General features: G+C 42.0%; 2 protein-coding genes across 6 annotated transcripts; both read left to right on the forward strand.

The window, feature by feature from the left end:
* The first annotated feature begins 320 nt into the window (after window positions 1–320).
* Window positions 321–6,004, forward strand: capns1a (calpain, small subunit 1 a). Of its 3 annotated transcripts, XM_088012323.1 has the most exons (12): window positions 328–442; window positions 794–938; window positions 1,132–1,181; window positions 1,271–1,307; window positions 1,659–1,751; window positions 1,831–1,888; window positions 2,057–2,121; window positions 2,271–2,339; window positions 2,581–2,659; window positions 3,861–3,977; window positions 4,068–4,126; window positions 4,206–6,004. In XM_088012323.1, the coding sequence occupies exons 3-12, from the start codon at window positions 1,135–1,137 to the stop codon at window positions 4,230–4,232; spliced, it is 651 nt and encodes a 216-aa protein (XP_087868449.1). In that variant the 5' UTR covers window positions 328–442; window positions 794–938; window positions 1,132–1,134; the 3' UTR covers window positions 4,233–6,004. The 3 variants fall into 3 exon arrangements, with proteins under 3 accessions (XP_014841911.2, XP_014841912.2, XP_087868449.1); XM_014986425.2 differs by lacking the exon at window positions 794–938 and having other exon boundaries at window positions 321–442; XM_014986426.2 differs by lacking the exon at window positions 794–938 and having other exon boundaries at window positions 321–442; window positions 1,135–1,181.
* An 888-nt stretch (window positions 6,005–6,892) lies between these two features.
* Window positions 6,893–13,166, forward strand: LOC106917453 (uncharacterized). Of its 3 annotated transcripts, none has more exons than XM_014986427.2 (5): window positions 6,893–7,013; window positions 8,798–8,993; window positions 9,103–9,519; window positions 11,962–12,015; window positions 12,133–13,166. In XM_014986427.2, the coding sequence occupies exons 2-5, from the start codon at window positions 8,867–8,869 to the stop codon at window positions 12,576–12,578; spliced, it is 1,044 nt and encodes a 347-aa protein (XP_014841913.2). In that variant the 5' UTR covers window positions 6,893–7,013; window positions 8,798–8,866; the 3' UTR covers window positions 12,579–13,166. The 3 variants fall into 3 exon arrangements, with proteins under 3 accessions (XP_014841913.2, XP_014841915.2, XP_014841914.2); XM_014986428.2 differs by having other exon boundaries at window positions 6,895–7,013; window positions 8,795–8,993; XM_014986429.2 differs by lacking the exon at window positions 11,962–12,015.
* The last annotated feature ends 6,858 nt before the right edge of the window (window positions 13,167–20,024 follow it).

The following is a 20,024-nucleotide window of genomic DNA, read 5'->3' on the forward strand; positions in this document are numbered from 1 at the left end:
GTAAAAGTAGCGATGACAAGTTCATGGAAATAATTTTCAGTTAGATTTTGTTGTATTTATTTGCTAAGAAACTACGAAACATTTTATTTTATTTTTTTTACTATTTTTATTATGTAATATAAACATTAAGTAAAATAAGTAAAATATTAAGGTACTGGTTATGATAATCAAAAATGATAAGAAATAATTATATTCAATCCAATCTAATATATTAAGACGCACCATCAAATAAAAAGAGCAATGGTAATTTCTTCTCCTGCTGCATTTTATTTTGTAAGAAGGAAAGCGGAAGTTGCTTTGAACGTTTCCTGTCGCCTCCCTTATTTTCACCCCTGCTGCGTCAGTTAAGGCGTGTTCACGGATCCTGGGTCTTACTGACATTTTTGGAAGTCACGCAAAGGCTCGGACACAGGACAAGTTTGTAAACCTCTCCAGCCACACGGTAATTACAACTTAAACACGGAGTGGTAGCAGGGACACTGCTGTTGACTCCTGTTGGTCCAGTTTTCCGTAGTTAGACGTCGGAGTTGGTGCGTTAGCTGAAGCTAAACTTAATTAGCTGCTTTGCGTCAGAACTCTGTGTCTTAAACTTGCAGTTTCTCATTTGCAACTTTTTTTTCGCTTAAGTTTAGACGGTTACGTAAACCTCATTGAAGGACATAGATGACTAGCTAAAAAGCACCGTCTAGCCAGGCAATGCCTAACTTTTAGCCCAAACAAAACGTAACGCCGTGTACATATTTGACTTGTGTTTAGTTGCATTTTTTCCCACCTCTGTGTGCGTCCGATGTAGTGTCTGCTTCCATAGCAGGAAGTGTTTGAAGGGAGCTGTGGGGCGTGTCTGTGGCTAATAGACTCGGAGGAAGGCAGAGGAAATTCTTGTTGGGACTAACGAGACCAACTGGTGGGACTGAGAAGCACAAACCGGTTACTGTTCGGTAAAGCAAAAATGTTCAAACAAGCACAAGAGTTGATTTGATGTGGTTTGTGTGGGGGGATTTAATTAATCGATCATTGGCCCTCATGATATCAAACATATTGTATTGATTACTTCACTCACACCTTTGTTTTCAAACCCAACCGAGGCCTCAAGTTTATGTTCTGCTGTTTGTGTTTTATTATTGTTGACAGAAGATGTTCTTTCTCAAAAAAGTTGTCGGTGGCATCGTTGACGTTGTCAGGTGAGAATCTGAACGTTTCATATGCGTGATGCAAATCTAAGCGCTGTTTGCGGTGTTAAAGGTCATTTTCATCTCTGGTCTTTTTACAGCAACATTGACCCCGAGCAGTTTGCGCCCTCAAATCCTGTAAGTCAGTGATAACATCATCCATACCTGCAGTTTCCATGTGTTTTCTCATTCTTAACGACCTTAATGTGTAAAAGAAAAAAATAGTGTTGTAGGTTATTTAATAAAGGTGAAGAGAAAAGATTAATGCATCAAAATGTGCAAAACCTTTGCCTGTTTTTTTTTTGTTTGTTTTTTGACTCGAAGTACACAATGCTTATAGATGAAAATTGTGAGTTTCCGCTCAGAAAGTGAAGAAAACAATTATTCTGTATTTGACCTGCTGGTCACTGATCCGAGCCAATCAAGGGAATCGATTTCTGGCTGCCCGATTGGTGCATTTCTAACCTGTGCGGTATCTCCGTCCCACAGCCTCCTCCACGCCGGCCAGCCGTTTACGCAGAGCAAAATGAAAACGACGAGGAGAAGCAGTTCCGCAGAGTCTTCCAGCAGCTCGCTGGAGATGTGAGCGTCTCATCTTTATTTCTCTTTTATTTTATTTTTGTTACACTTTGATGACACTGTCTCCTTCTGTTTCTCACAGGACATGGAGGTGAGCCCTACTGAGCTGATGAACATCCTGAACCGGATCATCTCAAAGCGTAAGCGCCGGTTCTGTTTGTTGCATGTAAAGCTCTCATCTGTGTGTGTGTGTTCACTTTAACTCTTCAGACTCCTGTTGTGACGACGGTCTGAACAGTTCATTTGTGCGTCACAGAATCAGTCCCTTAAAAGATTTTTGTCCAACGATCAATTACTCTCGTTTTTAGATGGAGACCTGAAGACGGATGGCTTCAGCATCGAATCCTGCAGGAGCATGGTGGCTGTCATGGACGTATCCTTTCTGTCAAGCGTCATCTGTAAATATTAATGGATGTAATTTGTTTTCTATAAATACTAATAAAGAAGTCTCAAGATAGGAAGTAAGGTTGAAGCCGGAGAACTTTTGGACTTTCTGCTTGATTTTCCTCAACATGGTTTCAGTCGGACAGCACCGGGAAACTTGGCTTCCATGAATTCAAACATCTGTGGAACAACATAAAGAAATGGCAGGTCGGTGCAGCACAACTTGTCGGACACAAAGGAATGCAGCGGAGATGAGCTCTGTCATCTGATTTGAATGAACGGCGTGCCAAAAATCCTCGTTAATTTAAATTTGTTTTGAATGCAAATCTGAGATGGAATAAGCTACCAGAACAGATGGCTGCTTTTCCTAGATATGTCTGGTTGAGCTGACTAACCAGGAAACTGCGCTGGCATAAGTGCCCTAAATATTTGCGTTGTTTCTGTTTAGGGCGTGTACAAGCAGTTTGACGCTGACCGCTCAGGTCTCATCGGTGCAGACGAGCTGCCGAACGCGTTCAGAGCTGCAGGTGAGGATTCACAGTACAGCGACATGAAAACATGCACACACCTCATTGCTTTTCCTCTGATGGATGGGATCCATCCATTTTCTTTACACCCTTGTCCCTTGCTGGTGCCTCTCCAGCTAACGTTCCGGGCGAGAGGCGGTGTTCACCCTGGAAAGGTCGCCAGTCTGTCGCAGGGCAACACAGAGACACACAGGACAAACAATCATGCACACACACACTCACACCTAAGGGCAATTTGGAGAGGCCAATTAACCTGACAGTCATGTTTTTTGACCCACGCATGCACAGGGAGAACATGCAAACTCCATGCAGAAAGACCAGGGCTGGGAATTGAACCCAGAACCTTCTTGCTGCAAGGCAACAGCTCTACCAACTGCACAACTGTGCAGGAGTTATTACTCTTAATTTTTTTTGTCCCTTGCTTGGGCATAAATGTGTAACAATTTCTAGACTTAAAAATAACTTTCATAAATACAAAATGAGGACTTTTTTTATGTTAATTTATTCGGGGGGAAAAAATCCAAAGCGCAAGCGCCACACCTGGCTCTGTGGAGAACTGTTTGTTTCACTCTGGGTGAAAACGACCAGCTGCAGTTGATTAAAGCAACAGTCAGTCTTTTGAGAATGAATGATCTGTTTAAGGTCAGACCACAACCCTGGCTGGAGTCAAGTCCAAACTTTGACTAGAGAACCCAGAACAAAACCAGTTAGAGGCTCAAAAGATTTGACTGTGAAGGTTCAGCTTCCAGCACAATCCTATGCAGACAGCAATGGAAGACCTTGTATGTAAGGATTTTCATTTTAGAATGGCTTAGTCAAAGTCTAGACCTAAATCCAGTAGAGGGTATGCAAAGTTGATTTTATGTTGCTGAGCTTGTGTTTCAAAGAAATTTGAACCAACGCTTCACCCTGCAGATGTCTCCAAAAGTGTATCGTACAAGACAATCTGTGGAAAAAAAAAATGGAGCTCCTCTGCCTTCTCACAGTGCTAACTAGAAACGGCCAATCAGAGCCAGGAGGAGGGTCACAGCACTGTCAATCATTCATGCTTGTGCAGTGCTGCTCACCAATGCTGATGCATAAAATATATAAAACAAACGAACAGCAGAGGCTGTACACAAGATTCCGGTGCGTTCGTTCGTTTGTGTCGCTGCAGCTCCATGGTAACGGACTGGTCTGATCTGTGCGTCTCCTCCTGCAGGCTTCCCCCTCAACGACCAGCTATTCAATATGATCATCCGCAGGTATAGCGACGAAAGCGGCAACATGGACTTTGACAACTACATCGGCTGCCTCGTGAGGCTGGATGCAATGTGTCGTAAGTGGATCTGAGCAGATCGTCTGACAGTTTAGTGGCTTTATCGGGGCAACGAGTTGTCATGTTGAAGCTTTATTTAATCTGCTGCAGGGGCCTTCCAAACCCTGGACAAAGACAAAAACGGCACTATCAAAGTGAATGTTCAAGAGGTAATGGAATCAAAAATATCAGTGGATTCAAGTTTTGTAGTTCAGTGACTTCATTGTGTGGTTGTTGTCGTCATTGCAGTGGCTTCAGTTGACCATGTACTCCTGAGTCCTGGAGATGTCGCCCTCTTCCTCACCGGCTGGTTTTTTGAAATGACTCCACTCTTTATCTAAGCACTTCAAAAATATTTTATCTAGACGTCCCCACAGCTTCCTGTGTTCCTCATTAGTTAGGAGCGCATGCATGCAGTTTTTTTTCTCTGAGTAACGCATGTAGGTCACACCTGCAAGCAGAATGGTCTCCATATCTGCAGTGTATTGTTCCAAGATGGTCAGATGTGTGGTAGAGGGTTGGCGGTCATGCTATGAAAAATTGACATTTTGCGAGATAACTGCACTTTTTTTTTTTTTTTTTGCAATCAAATTTCCTTTTCCATATCCATAACAGCTTTATTAGCACGTCTCTAGTGCTGTGTTGGTGAAAGTAAGTTAGCAAGGTGAAGTGACAGCCCGGTTCAGCTTCGCCTGCTTATTTCTACCAGTTTCACCTGTTTGGATTCTTCTTTGAGCTCTCTGGGCGTGTATCAGCCTGATGCACGCCCAGAGAGTGTGCATCAGCAGTGTCTACCGCCGCCGCTCCTGCTTTGCTTTGTTTTGTTGGACCTGCTGGGTGTGGGAGGGTATTCCTTCAGCGGTTGAAAGAAGACTGCAACCTTGACCTGGCAAATTCCTAGAAATGCTCTATAAAGCCTCAACCTTGACATGTCAACTTCCACTACTGAGACCGTGTGTACAGCATGCAGGTCTCTAAGAACACTGGTTTGTGTGTAGTCAGATTTGTTAGAACCCTGCATTTGCGAAACCGGCTTCAAGTGCAGTAACCACCAATTTGTAGTTGGACAACAGTGAGATGATGAAATTAAAATCTCTTAATCTCTGCCAAAGTTACTTTAAAAACCCCTCAACTATGAAGACAACGATGTCCTTATTAACCGACTGACTTTTTTAGTCCAACAGTTCAACTTTTAATTGTAAATATTTGTTGAAACTGTCCTGTTATGACAGTAAGGAATAAGACAATCTGTGAAAAAAAAAAAAAAAAATCAAGCTCCTCTATCTGCTCCCAATGCAATCTAGAAACAACCAATCGGAGCCAGGAGGAAGGTCTTCGCACCTTCAACCACTCCTCCCTGTACCACCGCTCTCCATTATGCTGCAAGCCAGCGCATGCTATTGTGAATGCTTATGTTAGCTAGCATGGCCACCAACGATGGCAGATAAACGGTTTTCCTGTAACAGGAAGTCGTTTCTCTGCCAGCAGCACATTTAGCAGCAAGTATGTGATTCTGTTTGACAGTGCTAAGACACTCCTCCTGGCTCTGATTGGTTGTTTTTTTTTACTTAAGATAGCAATAGAGGCTTAGGAAAGAGAGCGATCTTTCTCATAACATACCGTCACGCCATGGTGACAGTTTTAACAAATATGTAAACATTTTTCATAAGTTACATACTGCACCTGTAGGGTGTTAAAAGAAATTGGTGAACGCCAACACATTCTGAATGTATCGAAATTCTAACCCCAAGCCTTTCTCTAAAGTGAGCGAATCTAGTATCACACATCTTGGTACGCAGGGTTTTAAACCTAAGTTCTGTTGGAACAGCTCACTAACAGCGCACTTACTGCTTCCTCTCACTTTATGCATTACTACAGCTGTGGTAAAATGTGCACCAGGTTTTGTCAGCACAATGAATTATGTGAGTCAATTATGTGCCTCTAATGCATGCTAAAAGTTTGTTGCCATGCAGTTAGAATCCTGCTCATTTAACTGTTACTGACTGTGCTGATGTCAAATAAATGCCTGTGCCATGTTTGGAATAAAACTTGTTTCATAGTCGTCTTTCTTTGTGGTGGATAAGTGTGTTGTAGATTGAATTCTCATGCTCAGCCACTGAATTATAAAATGTCAAAATAAGCATTATTGAATTAGGACTTGGTTCCCTTTTATATCATGTTTATAATATGCTGGGCAGTTAAAACTTTTTCTTAATTAGATGTTTATATAAAAAATGAACAAAAAAACCTATTTATCAGCAGAATCTGGGTAAATATCTCTTTCAGTCACCCACAATCCATGACTCTCCACCTAACTTGTGTCCAAAAAAAAAAATCTTAGCCTGCATTTCATTTCTGCTTCCTGGTCATCCAGGCAACACTGGAGAAGTATTAAACATGTTTCCTCCAACCAGCAATTTACACTTATATGGCATATTTGAACTCCTGTGCTAGAGATGCATTGATGTTGCTTGCTCTGTATTTTAGCAATAGCGTCCTAAGAATATCCCCATCTCCTTCAGTTCAGTGAGGTTTGAAATGCTTTTTATTGTTTGCATGTTGCAGCTTTTCTGTCGGGGTGAGTTTCTGGCCAATCAAAAGACGCCAACAGCCCATCTAGGTGTTTCTCTTCCCCCCTCCCCTCTTTTATTTTCTATACTTTAATTATCATCATTGACAAACTTGAAATATACTACTGATTTTGAATGAAAATCCCCCAGAGTATTCATGGCCAAGAGAAAGCTTAGTTAAATTCTGAACGCTCCTTCAAAATAAAACACTCAACCAGTGGATAAAATAGATTTCACTGGATAACAAAACATGATTAGGAATAATAAAACAGGCGGTGGTACATATCATCAAATTCGCTGTAAATGATATAAAATTGTGGGGTATATGTTAGAAATTCATAAAGCTTTACTTTGGAAGCCGCTGATGTTAACCGGAAATAATTTATACAACGTTAGCGTCACACAGGCTAGCTTGACTTTCTATCCAGTGGAAAAGGAAGTTTTTTCCTCACGTTTCTTAATAAATTGTGCCTTCTTTATCTTGAAGGTAAGTCCATCGCTCAGTTAGTTATGCTTGCGATAGGAATACGACGTGTAAACTGTGGTTGCATGCGGAAACTACATCATTAGCTGCCAGGTAAGGTAGCTAGCCGACAGTGCAGGGAGCTAGCTTCGTGGGTTGTTGTGCAACAGAAAATGAACGCCTGCTTGGTGTTTATTATTTTGAAAGAAGCTCAATAAGCCTCGGCGCTTCTAATCACGAAAAATAAAGACGTTTTCTTGAAACCAACCTGAGGTCTGGATGGATGTCGCATGTTTAAACACACCGTCCATTGTTCTGAGCTAACGACAAGGTTCAACACCCCCGTGGTTTATTTGTGCTCTCCATTAATGCATGTAAGCTTATTTAGTTAGCTTCTTGCTTTTTCACTGAGCATTTAAGCAATCATCTACTGGTTGCTGTGCATCCACATATTACTGCAGCTGTGTGATAAAAATCCCTCAGCTCTGCAGAATCGTTGCTCCATAAAGCTGCCCTGAAAACCAGCCAACCGTTTCTGCTCCTTCAATCCGGTTAAAAAACCGTTTTTTTTGACAAAAAATGATGGTCTCTATATACACGACATTTAATTTAACATGCAGCCGGTAAGAGAAAAAACATGTCTGTCTTAAGGGGGAAAATGTTCTATAACCTGACTATGGTGTGTAAGCCATGTTGAAGCACCTTTTTAGCTTGTTCGCCTTTGAATTACCCTCCCGCCACCATTATAATGAATCCGAACACTACAAACTGCTCCTTTCACACTAGTCAAGAGCGTAGCTTACAAAAAAGCATACAAAGGAGAGCTTTCCCCTTTAATGCTGCGTTCCGGTTACCTCGGAAGTCAGAACTCGGTGCTGGGTTTGACGTCACACCCGAAGTAACAACGTCCCGGTTAAAAAGTCGGGATTTCAACATGGCGGCGCCCATATATTGTTCGCAGTAACTCTTACGAGCATCATTTTAAAGTTGACATTCCATTAACAAGCACAACTTGTAGTTGTTAATTGTAGAGTTGTAGGAGTTCCACGTAGCATTGACTTTATACGCACTCTTACAAGTGTCTCTCTCTTGAACTAAAGATGTTTCCATCACAGCTTACTACTGTTGATCCGAGGAGCGGCCATATTGAAACGCGAAGCTGGACTGTCAAGTCATAACTGTGGTTTACTGTAGTTGGAGTTGCTCCGGCTTTCCCAGTGGGAAGCAGAGGGTGTTGCAATTGATTTTTCTGATTTTGAAACACAACTGGAACGCAGCATTAGAAAAGGATTTGTATGGAAGACAATAAGAGTCAACAATTTATTTTATTTTATTTACTTTAACCTCATAATATTAATTCTGATATAGATTGACACTTTGGAGCAACCAGACAGATTTGAGTTGTGCAGGAAGAGAAATAGCTTTCAATTCTGATTAAAGTCAGAATTGATTTTCTTTTGGCCCTATTCCTTTTCCATACTTCTGTTACCACAGGCTTCCATAACAGGACAATGATGCTTTTAGGTACGGGGGATTTCTCAGACTGTCGATTATGAACAGTTCAAAGTTGATGTCAGTTTTTATAAGAAACTTTAAGTCGTGTCTTTGAAAGCTGAAGATCAAGGGGCATTGAAATCTTTCATCATCACAATGAGTCGAAGCATATACGTCCAAACCCAGAGACAGATTTGATTGGGGTTTTTTAAGCGTGAATTGGTCAGAATATGTCACATTAAAGGTTTCTAACTTTATATAAATCACAAAGTGGATGCACTTCTTGCATTTTCTTCTCCTTGGCTGTCCAGCAGACTGTAGCCGCTGGGGAAGCCTTACAGAGGCCAAGCAGCAGCTGGAGTTATTAGGACTGGGTGGACAGGATGTCTTCTCCGGTGTACTACAACCACGACAGCGCTGTCCGCTTCAAGAAGAGAAAAGCTCGTTTTTCTTTCAGTGAAGTCCACGTCCTGCTGGATGAAGTGAGGAAGAACCGTTCGGTGGTTGTGGGTACGTGTGTGTTTGCGTTCTCTGTTTTGTGACGAGGGCGTGTTTTTAGTTTCTGAAACGGCTTCGAAGCTAACGCAAATCTGTTTTTTTCTTTCTCTCTTTTTCAAAGGCAAATTCAACCGAGGAATACCAACCGACTCAAAGAAGCGCACCTGGGCGGAGATTACGGCACGCGTCAACGATATCGGGGAGTGCCAACGGGAGGTCATAGAGGTCATCAAGAAATGGTCCGACCTGAAGTGCGACACCAAGCGCAAAGTGGCGGCCATGCGGTCGGGGACCGTGCCCAACAGGGGACTCAACTCGCGTCTCTCCCGAGACCTCACTCAGACGGAGAAGATAGTCCTTCAGATACTGGAGATGGACGAAGACGACCAGAGCACCGGAGAGTGCGGTCCGCTGGGGGACGACGACGACGTTCCCGAGGAAGAGGAGGAGATGGAAGAGGAGGACATGATGGGCATGCAGAGTTCTCCCAACGGCGGGGGGGACATGTCGTCCATGCCGCCGCCGCCAACTTCTTACGGTATGAACAACCTGAGGAGTTCAGCTGGAAAAGATGAAATTTATGCAGGAATCAAAATAAAAAAGAAAAGTCAAAACTTTTCCACGTCACCTTCATCAGAAAGCACTCAAGTCACGGCTGAAGGGTTTGGCAGACCACACAAATGGTTTGAGATTTTCAGGAAACTTTTAAAATGTTCCTGTCATATATATGAGGAACGATTAAAGCATTTGAAAAACGTTGAGACTTTTATCAACACGTCAAAATTACGAGAACAGTCAACAAGTAAACATGATTAATTTATGCGTATTTGATTCTAATCTCTGTAAATCTCTGTTATGTGTGATGGTGACCGATATTTGTTATTTCAATACTTGGAATCTGATCAGTTTATTGGTTTCTCTTTTCCATGTAATTAACTAGTGATTATTTTAGTAATTTGTTATTCTAGTGACTAATTGGATAAAAAATTGGCACATTTTGCAGATTTTTCATTTAACCAACTTTCTTTTATACAACTTTGCAAAAGTGATATTTTACTGCCAAAAATGCAACAACATATAATAATTGCTTTTAGGGCTGTTGTAAACGAATATTTTAGTAATCGAGTAATCTATCGATTATTCTTACGATTAATCAAGTAATCGGATAAAAAAAAAATTATAAAATGAAATATTGGTAAATCTGGCATAATACCGGTGTTACTGTCAGATATCAATATCAGTCCAATTTTTCATATTTGAGCATCCCTAACAGTTGCTTTTTTGTAGTTTAGAAAACTAACCTGTAACAATAATAGCTCACTTTCTAAGTTAACCAGAAGAAAAGTTATAGAAAAATCTGAAATTATATTGAGTTTAATAACAAAGAGGCAGGCTCACAAATATACTTATAAAAAATGTCTACAATCCAGCTTTTAGTTTATGTATTCATCTTCAGTGAGTTTAATAGATTAATTAAACTCACCTTGCCACCTAACCTGTCACGCTTTGGGTTTGAAAATACGGGAAATGCCGCCTGGAGTGGGAGGAGAGGGCGAATGAACTAATGTAAGATGGGGTGGAGGGGAGGAAATAGACCAGCGGACTGACGAACCGTTAGACCGGGGGACGAACACGGGGGAAGCAATACGGGATATTTACGACACCTTCACTGGTCACACTCAGAAACTCATCTACCAGCCATGTACGATGCGCTCCGCCACCCGTTTCTTCAGACCGGGATATGAAATTTATTGTGCGGTTCGTCGGTAAAGCTACATTTACACGGTAAGCATCAGCTACTCAGCCGCCCGCTCTGTTCAGGCTATCCGCTCACCTCAGCGCTCTTCCCGCCGTTCGCTTTCAACCAGCAGCCCCGGAGGAGAAATGCTGCCGTACTCCAGGCATTCCCCCAGTCATTTTAAGGATGCTTATTGGTTCCCCAAAAACAATAAAAAGTCGGGCATTATCATCAATCAATAAAATCCCCACGGGCCAATCTTGAAGATTGGACTTTATGCCGCTGAGACTTAGCTTTTGTCAACAACTCAGAGGCGGAAGTGAGAGCTCCGCGCAACGCAAATGAAGTCCCGGCCGGAACACGGTGCGCTAACTAATAAAACATAAATTAACGAAGCTTCGAGGCAGGTAAATTTTCCTCGAGGAATTTTAGTAATCGAGGTACTCGAATCATTCGAGTAATCGTTTCAGCCCTAATTGCTTTATGGTGTAGGGCTGATCTGTTGATTATTTTTTCATATTAACTGATTAATAATTGGATTGCAAAAGGAGTAGGAGTAGATTTTTTTTTTTCTATTTACAAAATTTGAATTGACTGAAACTAAAACTGCCACTTGAGTTCTGGGTAGAATATATTTACAGAAAGGTTTCTTTTGTTATCTTAAATTCAAAATTTATACATTTGTACAGTTTTGACGTACTTAACTACTCTGGGTGTGTTGTTCTTTCAGCAGGTGGCTTTTTTAAAAAAAATCTGATTACTAAATTAGTTGATGATTATTTCAATACAGTTAATACGATGAATCGTTTATTGTGGATTCTCCAATAAGCTGGGCATTTGCTGAGTTCAATGTACGAGCTACTTCTCAGTGAAGGTAAGAGGAGCGATGCTGCGGTGACTTCCTCAAGCCGGAGTTTCAGAAAGCAGGAGTTTTTAAAGGGACAGAGGCCCAATTTCAAGGCGTTAAATTGAGAAGTAATATTTCTTCAAAGCCATGTATCAGATGTAGCATTTTTCGAATAGCTGAAGTTAGCAGAGTTACTTGTTTGTGCTATGAAGTGGCACTATATGTCTAGAGAACGCATAATACTGCCCCTTTAAGGCAAGCTGTCGGCACAAAATCTTCAACAGTGACTGCCATAACTCTTGTCCGTGACTTTGCTTCTTTGTGAAGATGTGACTTGTTATTGGATTTTCAGCTGCTTGTTTTAAAATGCATGACAGCTGCTTTAAACCTTCTAGGGGACTCATCACAGCCAGCTTATGATATGCAGTATGAGATTCCCCCAACAGAAGGTGATTAGGATTTCCCTCTTCTCTTAAACATTTGGACAACATTCAAATACGTTTTCATAATCTCTCGCTAACAAAAGGTCTAACGTTTCCCCTTTTTTTTTTTTTGTTGCAATCAAGATACCGAAACCCCATTTGGAGATTCGGACGACGACCAGAGAGAAGACGTGCTTCCCTCCAATCAGCCAGGAAAATCCGCCGAAGCGCACCAAGTGAACAACGGCGTCCATAAACACGTCCAGCCGCCGATGTCCGCCGGCGCTCCGGCCCCGGCTCCGTCGCCGGCGGTCACGCTCCCTCCGGCGGCGCACAACTCCAGGGACAGCCTGCTGCAGAACGCCACCCTTAGCCTGCAGGAGCAGCACGCCACCAACATGCTGCTGGAGACGGTGTCGCGCTCCCTGGAGCTGCTGGCCGAGTCTGTGCAGCAGCTGGCGGAGACGCAGCAGGAGTTTGTGCGCGAGTCGCTGCAGCTGCAGCGGGAGACGGTGCAGGTGCTCAGAGACTTCACGGGCGGAGCCATCGCCCTCATGCACGACAAACTGAACGGACGGCCAGCGTTATAACACGACCCGGAGAGAGGTCGGCGAGCCGCGACACTGACTTTGTGCTTGGCCCTCAGGTGCAGGAACATGAAGTTCTGTTGGTTGGCAGGTCTGCTTACTGTACTTTATTTTGAAACTTTATTGGTACAAACAGAAATAGGACCATGAAGTTTTGTTTTTGGTTTGTTTTTTCTTTTTAATTTGCTACTGAAGGTGGGATTCCTCCTGCCTCGTTTTTCTAAATTAAGCCCCTCTTTTGAAACTTTTACTTTAACACGATAATGGTAAAATAAAAGACAGAGAAAAGGGTGATTTCTTTTAAGAAAAATCTTCTCGTCATTTTGTGTGCTGTTTTGCTGTAACCTTCCTTTGCCTCGGTGTCTGGAGATTACCACATGTACTGTGATGGTTGAGTGGCCGTCTGCACCTGACCATCATATGGTCCTTATGTCTAGGAGCTGAATAAGCTGGTATTAGATGCATTGAAAAGAACTATATGTTAAGAGTTTGTGGCTGTCTGTTTTTTTATATTACACACAAACACTTGAATTGAAAGGTTCTGATGAGTTCTTTTGAATATGGAATAAACCCAACATGTAGAAAACTGAACCAACGCTTGCTTTTTTCGGATCCGTTTGTTTCAGGTGTGTTGACACACCGGGACATCTACAACATTCACAGAACTGGCGTCATTTTCTCATCAAAGCTAACAAAAAGGTTCTCAACTTGACGAAAAAGAGACCTAAACCAATCTCAGCAGACATTTTGCCTGCGGAGAGTTTGAATCCCTAGAACCCAAACCACACAGCTGGGATTCTCCGACATGCTGCTTCATGACAAGGAGCAGGGAAGCTGCAGCTCAAGCTTGGATTTATCACCAACTAATCCTGCTGTTGCTGCACTCGGATAAAACTGGAACTTTCACAAGCCTTTCTGTCAGAATGTAACATGAAATACAGAGTAAGGATGAGCAAGAAGATGGATTTAGAGACGTGTAAATCACGCGCAGACCTGCAGACAGATTTATAATGTCACATATATGCCAGTAGGGGGAGCTGCACCTCAGCTTTGCTGACGAAGCCTGAAGCACAGCTGCTGTTGAACGCACACAACTTTATTTACACTAAAAATCCGCCTGCGGTTTGACAAGTCAGGCAATGGTTGGTTGTTGTAGCAGATTTAGCTTCTCTTTCAGTAGAGATGCTGAAGTTGGGAAGATTCACGGAGAAACAACGATCTTGTTTTAACTTGTGCTGGTTTAAAGTAGAAGACTATTCTATATATATATATATATATATATATATATATATATATATATATATACGTTGCCTATATGGATGGCTGATTGATGTGTAGTTGCTTATGGTTTAGTGAATTTACTTTTTTAGAAAAGATTAGAGCATTCAAGATTTCTTTTCTTCCAGCTGCTCCATTTCATTCAGAACTTTTGTTCATGTCAACATGATCATTTTAAGCTGTAAACGAATTAAATAAACAAGCAAACAAACAAGTAAATCAGCTCTTACTCTCGTGTTTTTAATGGTTGTAAGTGTGCAGATTGCTGGTTTCCATGGTAACGCCATAAGCCACAACATCTCCGAGCTTTTCACTGAAACGTTGAGCGATAACATGCACCGCTGCAGCAGAACCACGCTGAGTGTGTCTTTGTCTCAACGAACAAGCTTATCTTGAGCTGCACTCATGTTCTTCTCTCAGAGGATAAGACGCATAATAATGACTGAATAAATAAAGGGAAACATGAAAAACAAATCCTGGGTTCTCCAAAGATGTGAAACTCAGCAAAATCCCTGGATTCCAGTTCAGTTTATAGTTGATTTATTATTATTATTTTTGGACACTTTGAGTCTTTCTGCTCGTAAAACTGATAGGAAATGCTCCACCTTTGGTAGGAGTGATCAAAACAGAGCAGAAACCAGAAAACAAAGTGAAAACACACACACACACACACACACACACACACACACACACACACACACACACACACACACACAGGAAAGAAAGAGGCATAGTTAAATCGAATTGCATTGTCCGTCTGCAGCCCCTTCTGCCTCTGTTAGTTAAACAGCTGTCAGGGTTGGGTCGGCGTGCCGCAGCAGGGGAGGGAGGGGGGTCTCTAGCAGAAGTTCAACAATCTGCTGGGGTTTCCTCTGAGGCTCAGAGGCAGGAGGCTGTCTGGGCTGTGGGGACGGGGGAGGGGTTGAAAAGGCAGCTGTATTCACATTGTGAGCAGGTCTTTTACCTTCAATTCTTTCCGCAGCCCTTAAACCTGAGCCTAAAGCCTTTCTGAAGGGGCCTTCTTCTCTGGGACGGCCTGTAAAACTGCATTTCACTCCCTTCAACCTCTCATCCTCTGTTCAGATTAAAATGAACTGGGCTTTGAAAATAAAACCCGAACTGCTCGCACTGAAATGCCTTTATATGCTGAAGTCCTGTGGCCTGTTTCATGTTATCATAAAACACAATCTGTTGCTGACAGACCAAATATTAAAGACTCTCTTTAGGTCCAGCCCAGATAAAGTTAGATGGCTCAGCGGAGAGACTGTTTCTCCCCCATCTTGCTTACATTTTATTGCGTTCCTTTAGGACTAGTGCGCATATGGTGAAAAGTTTAAGGCTTTAGGCACACAATGAAAGGAGGGAAAATCGATCCATCAATCTTTTCCTCAACAAGTCCGCATGTACGTTTCGTCCCCCTTCCTGCTGACCTCCTGACCCCTGTGGCCTTTCATTTCTTCAGCTTTCACCCCCACCTGTTCCCATTCCCTCGTTCCTCCAGCTCCCTCTTTCATATCCCATCTGCCACTAGGGCTGCAGGAGGATAGAGCCCGGAAAGGTGGACTGAAAGCGAGGCAATCAACTTGGACGGGATTAAATTATTGCTGTGGCTCCTTTAGGGCCCCAGCAGCAGCGGCGGAGCAAATGTGTGTCTGCTGTCCAGGCATTGAGTTCAGATTTACTTACCTCATTGTTTCAGGATCAAAACAACGGAAAAGACACGTATTTGCTAAAATGTTAATCATTTTAGACCTCACAGAAAACTACCAAGAAATCAGCATATATGTGCTCTTAAAGAGACAGGAAGTAAGAAACATTGTGGTTATTGTCCAGGGCTTTGCTGTGGTTTGCTAAAAGAAAATGCTCCACAGTAGGACGATGTTCACTTGTGTGCTGCTCTGTGAGCAATGAGACGCACAAAACCATCTGGAGACTCAAAAATGTGAGTAACTATACTTCACACAAAACGCAGAGTCTTTGAAGCCTAGTCAATTGCTAAATTGCTAAATCTTTGTTACATCCTTGTAACAAAGATTTTTATATACCGCAGTAAAGATGATTATTTCTCCTTAAAGGGGAAGTAGTATGTATTTTCCAGACACAGTGCCATTTTATAGCACAATCAAGTAACTATGTGTTCTTCAGTCGTTATAAAAATGCTGTATATATCAAATAGGACTTTACACAAGGCATAATTTAGCACCTTGAAATTGGGTCTCTGTTTCTTTAAGAAGCTCCTGCTCTTTCTAGAACTTCATGAATTCATAACAGCATCACTCTTCTATTGACCCTTTAATGTTTTGGATTGAGAAGTTGTTTGTATAATAAGTAGTTTTTATTATGATAATACTATAGTTTGTGTAATAAGCTCAGCAGATGCACAGGTCCACCAGGTGTTTGCTAATTGATGCTGGCTAGTCTGAAGGAGCAGAGAGGATGAGTAGCGGTGGTGGGCTGCTCTGTGAGGTGGAAGCACAGAAGCTTGGAAATCGGCTACTACAATTTTCCCGGAACGCTGCATAAGTAAAAGCTCCCAAGCATAAGAGGCTCGTCGGTCCAATGGCTTGAATTATGAATATTCATGTACGTCGTCGTCGTAATTTTTACTTACTTGTCGCGTGAACAAACTTATTGACGTATGAGTTTAATTTCTTTTTTTTTTTATTTAATGAAAATGCTGCCATTGCAAAATCTTTTTTTTTTTTTTTTTTTGTTGAACATCGACAGAAATTTACATGCATTTGTAGCAAAAATGCAACCGCAGTCTTGTTTGTGCTGTTTTTACTGTAAACTTTTATAGGAGGAATAAAACAATTAATATTCAGTTGACTGTGTAATTAAGACAGCCTGGAGGGGGGAGAAAATAATGCTACTGGTCTAAAAAGGTTTAGAACAGATTCATTTATGTGCTAAAGGCAGAAAAGAGGTAAAAGCTCCAGTGTCCGCGCTGGTGTTGTTTGTGAATAATTTAAATGCTTAACTTCTCACCCACACCACTTTGACCAAACCCAAACATTTCCTCTGTGTCAGTGGAAGCATCCAGAATCTTAATGAGATAAACCAATCAACCAAATTGCCTGCATAAATTATTTGAGTCTCTACATCCGCATCCACCACCCACAACAGACACCCACTCCACACCTCCTTTTGTCCCACAGGCAGACGGACGGCCTGGCCTGCAGAAGCGGCCGCAACAGCCCGACTTCTCCCCCGGGGGTCAGATCTGCAGGAGATACCCCTCTCATTCTGCCCCGGGGTCCTTGGGGAGAAGGATCTCCAAGCTGCTGTGCGGCTGTGGAGGAGGCAGATGCCGGCCAGTCAAAGTGATGGGAGGTCCGGAGAGTGGGGGGATGACACGACTCCTCTTAGGTTCCCATGCCCCGTGGCACACGCGTGTCACACTCCGGCAAGCAACGCAGACAACAGCAGCAATGTCCATCTGCTCCCCTCGCACAAAGCCACGGCCCTGCAGCAGATACATCGGCTCACCATAAGCAGCACATGTCTAAAGTTAGTGTTTTCATGGGCTGCTCATGATAACTGTCATACATATCGGGATGAAGAATTATGACTTGTGGAAACGAGCACCACACAGGCATGCATGCCTCGGTTCATAGCTACAAGTGTTACAAGTGTCAGGACAACACTGCACAAAACCTCTAGACCAGGAGGAAAATGTTTTCATGTCTTTTGTTTTGCTAAAAGTAAACATGGGACGGCATTCATTATTGTTTTTCATATATCTATCTATCTGACACAGTTGATATGGCACCAATTCACAACAAATCTCAGGTCATTTCAATCCAGTCACACATACGTTCCAGCTGATCTTCTCAAACAATCCATGAATATCAGTTTATTATTTAAATGAGTTCAAAAAGTGTTCAGGAAACCCAGTATGTTGCACTGAGTCATTGACTTGCAGTATTCAGTCCTCCTGAATGCTGCAAGTAAAAAAAAACAAACAAAAAAAAAAAACTAGTGACAGCGGACGATTACCTGCAATGTGCCATTGACTTTGCAGCAATCCCTCATACTGAGCATGCATGTGGCGACGGTGGAGAGGAAAAAATCCTTGTTAGCAGGAAGAGACCTCCAGCCGAACTTGACTCAGTATAATCTGCAGAAGACAGCGCAGATACACACTCAAAAAAAACAAAAACAGAAGGGTTGATGTTGGAGTACTTTCTATGCTAATGAAAAGTAAGGAAACAAAAAGCAGCAGAAAGAGAGTGTTTAGTTGTCGATACCAGGCAGGTGTCGCAGCTGGACCAGATGTAGCTTCAATGGAGAGAAAACATAAAGTTAACAGGTGAAATGACAGCAAAAATGCAAATTGGAGAGCAGCAGCAGCAGAAGAAGAAAGTGAGTAGAAAGTGGTCAGTTTGTCCTCAGCAGCGTGAGCCTAAAGCAGCAAAGCTACAGCAATGACCTTTCTCCTCTGAGCCACTTACTGTGAATAAAGACATGCATGTTATATATTATCAGAATTTACAGTAGCAGTCAGACGTTTGTGTTTGCTCATCTTATTCATTTGGAGCTTTTTGTGACGGATTTGGTTATTTGTTCATGGCGGGATAATTATCCCACCATGAACAAATGGTTCATGGTGGGAACCATTTGTTCCCACCAAATGGGAACTCTCCTTGTTCCCATTTGGTGGGAACAAATAGAGCTTTTTGTGATGGATTTGGTTATTTGTTCATGGTGGGATAATTATACTGTTATCTTATCTTTTGAAGTAGGCAGGGTGTCTGCCTCACAGACAAAACCACGGCTCCGGTTTCACAGGAGAGGAGTCTGTTGACTCAAAGATCTGCCTCCCATTCTAGTACCAGGCACCGCTGGAAACTTGCTGTCTGAGAGCAGAGCGTTCATTCAATTCTGATCTGCGTTTAACAATGAGGGAAAAACTAAACCTGGACGGATCTTTTCACTCGTTTATTCTCACCTCGCTGCTGAAGTTGTACTCAAATCATCCTGACAATGGAGAACAACAAAGTTCAGAATAAATGCATTGATTAGATTTTCTGCATCACTCTGCAAGAAGATTCTTCCTTTCCCATTTGTGAATAAGTAAAGTAAAGTAAGTCAAGTCTGACATGTGTATGAGTAATATATATAAAAAAAGAGAGTTAATCCCTTCCCTTCACTCATTCATACCCTGACTTCATTCCACTGTCTGCCAAACAAATCACACACGAAAACCACTTGTATCATTTCTATCTTGTTAGTTATTATTTGTGGTTTTATATTTTCAAAATAAAAAAGTCACATGCAATTGAATTCAATTGTAGCCGGAATATTTTCTGAAGATTTGACATAATGCCAAAGTTACATTTATTTTTATTTTGACCTCTAATGACATCTTGACATGATGTAGTGTTTCCTTTGAATTGACCATCTCTTAAAAAGTTGGTCAAGGAACGGTTTATATGGAGAGAGACGCGTGCCAAATTACAGAAAGTGCTTTCAATGAAGGTATTGACCTCAGAGTTGCAGCAAACTTGAAAGAAATTGTCTTGGTTTGCCGTTGCAAACGGCCAATCAGACGTCAGGGTCTCCGTAGCAGCTGCCCTAATCCTGCCCTCTGAGTCTGATGGGTGAAGTGAAATCATTGAAATGTTATTTGGTTTTTAAAATTACATCTATACATTTAATCGAGGTGCATAAAATTAATTCTACTAAATAAATTAATTCTATTTAATTAATTATTTCTGCATTTGTTTGCAGTTTTAATAAATGAATGACAATTAAATAATGACTTCATCAGTTATTTATTGTGATTTGGCACTTTTTGCTCTCCACACAGTCAAAGACATGAAGCGGTTTTGAAAAGCCTGAAGCTGAATCTGAGGAAATGTGACGTTTTCGCGATGCTGACATTGAAGAAATAAACAAACGGATGAAGAAAAACTTTAAGGCGCATTAGAAAGGGTTTTAAACAACATGTCTACGTAACGGCGTTATTCCAGCGTTATTACTCCAACAAAATAAGGGATTGCAGTGAGACAATTCAGTGAAGCCCTTCACATTCTAACAGTGGGTCGCCATTTAAGGACTGTTTTGCGTCTTAGTGCTTAGATATCCCACAGCCAGCCCGGCTTTGTGCTGCAGATGACTTCCGGGCGTTCCTGAATGACCTTTAGTTCCGCTTTCATCCCAGAGTTT

The sequence above is a fragment of the Poecilia mexicana genome, unplaced genomic scaffold, assembly GCF_051168715.1.
Source record: "Poecilia mexicana isolate PSO_F unplaced genomic scaffold, ASM5116871v1 scaffold_14, whole genome shotgun sequence".
In the NCBI taxonomy this organism is placed as follows: domain Eukaryota; kingdom Metazoa; phylum Chordata; class Actinopteri; order Cyprinodontiformes; family Poeciliidae; genus Poecilia; species Poecilia mexicana.

Excerpts from the sequence above, each read along its gene's own strand:
- capns1a (XM_014986425.2), top strand. The coding sequence starts at position 1,135 with ATGTTCTTTCTCAAAAAAGTTGTCGGTGGCATCGTTGACGTTGTCAG. Across the intron at positions 1,182-1,270 it reads GGCATCGTTGACGTTGTCAG|CAACATTGACCCCGAGCAGT; the intron begins GTGAGAATCTGA and ends GTCTTTTTACAG. Across the intron at positions 1,752-1,830 it reads TCCAGCAGCTCGCTGGAGAT|GACATGGAGGTGAGCCCTAC; the intron begins GTGAGCGTCTCA and ends TGTTTCTCACAG.
- LOC106917453 (XM_014986427.2), top strand. The coding sequence starts at position 8,867 with ATGTCTTCTCCGGTGTACTACAACCACGACAGCGCTGTCCGCTTCAAG. Across the intron at positions 9,520-11,961 it reads GCCGCCGCCAACTTCTTACG|GGGACTCATCACAGCCAGCT; the intron begins GTATGAACAACC and ends TAAACCTTCTAG. Across the intron at positions 12,016-12,132 it reads TGAGATTCCCCCAACAGAAG|ATACCGAAACCCCATTTGGA; the intron begins GTGATTAGGATT and ends GTTGCAATCAAG.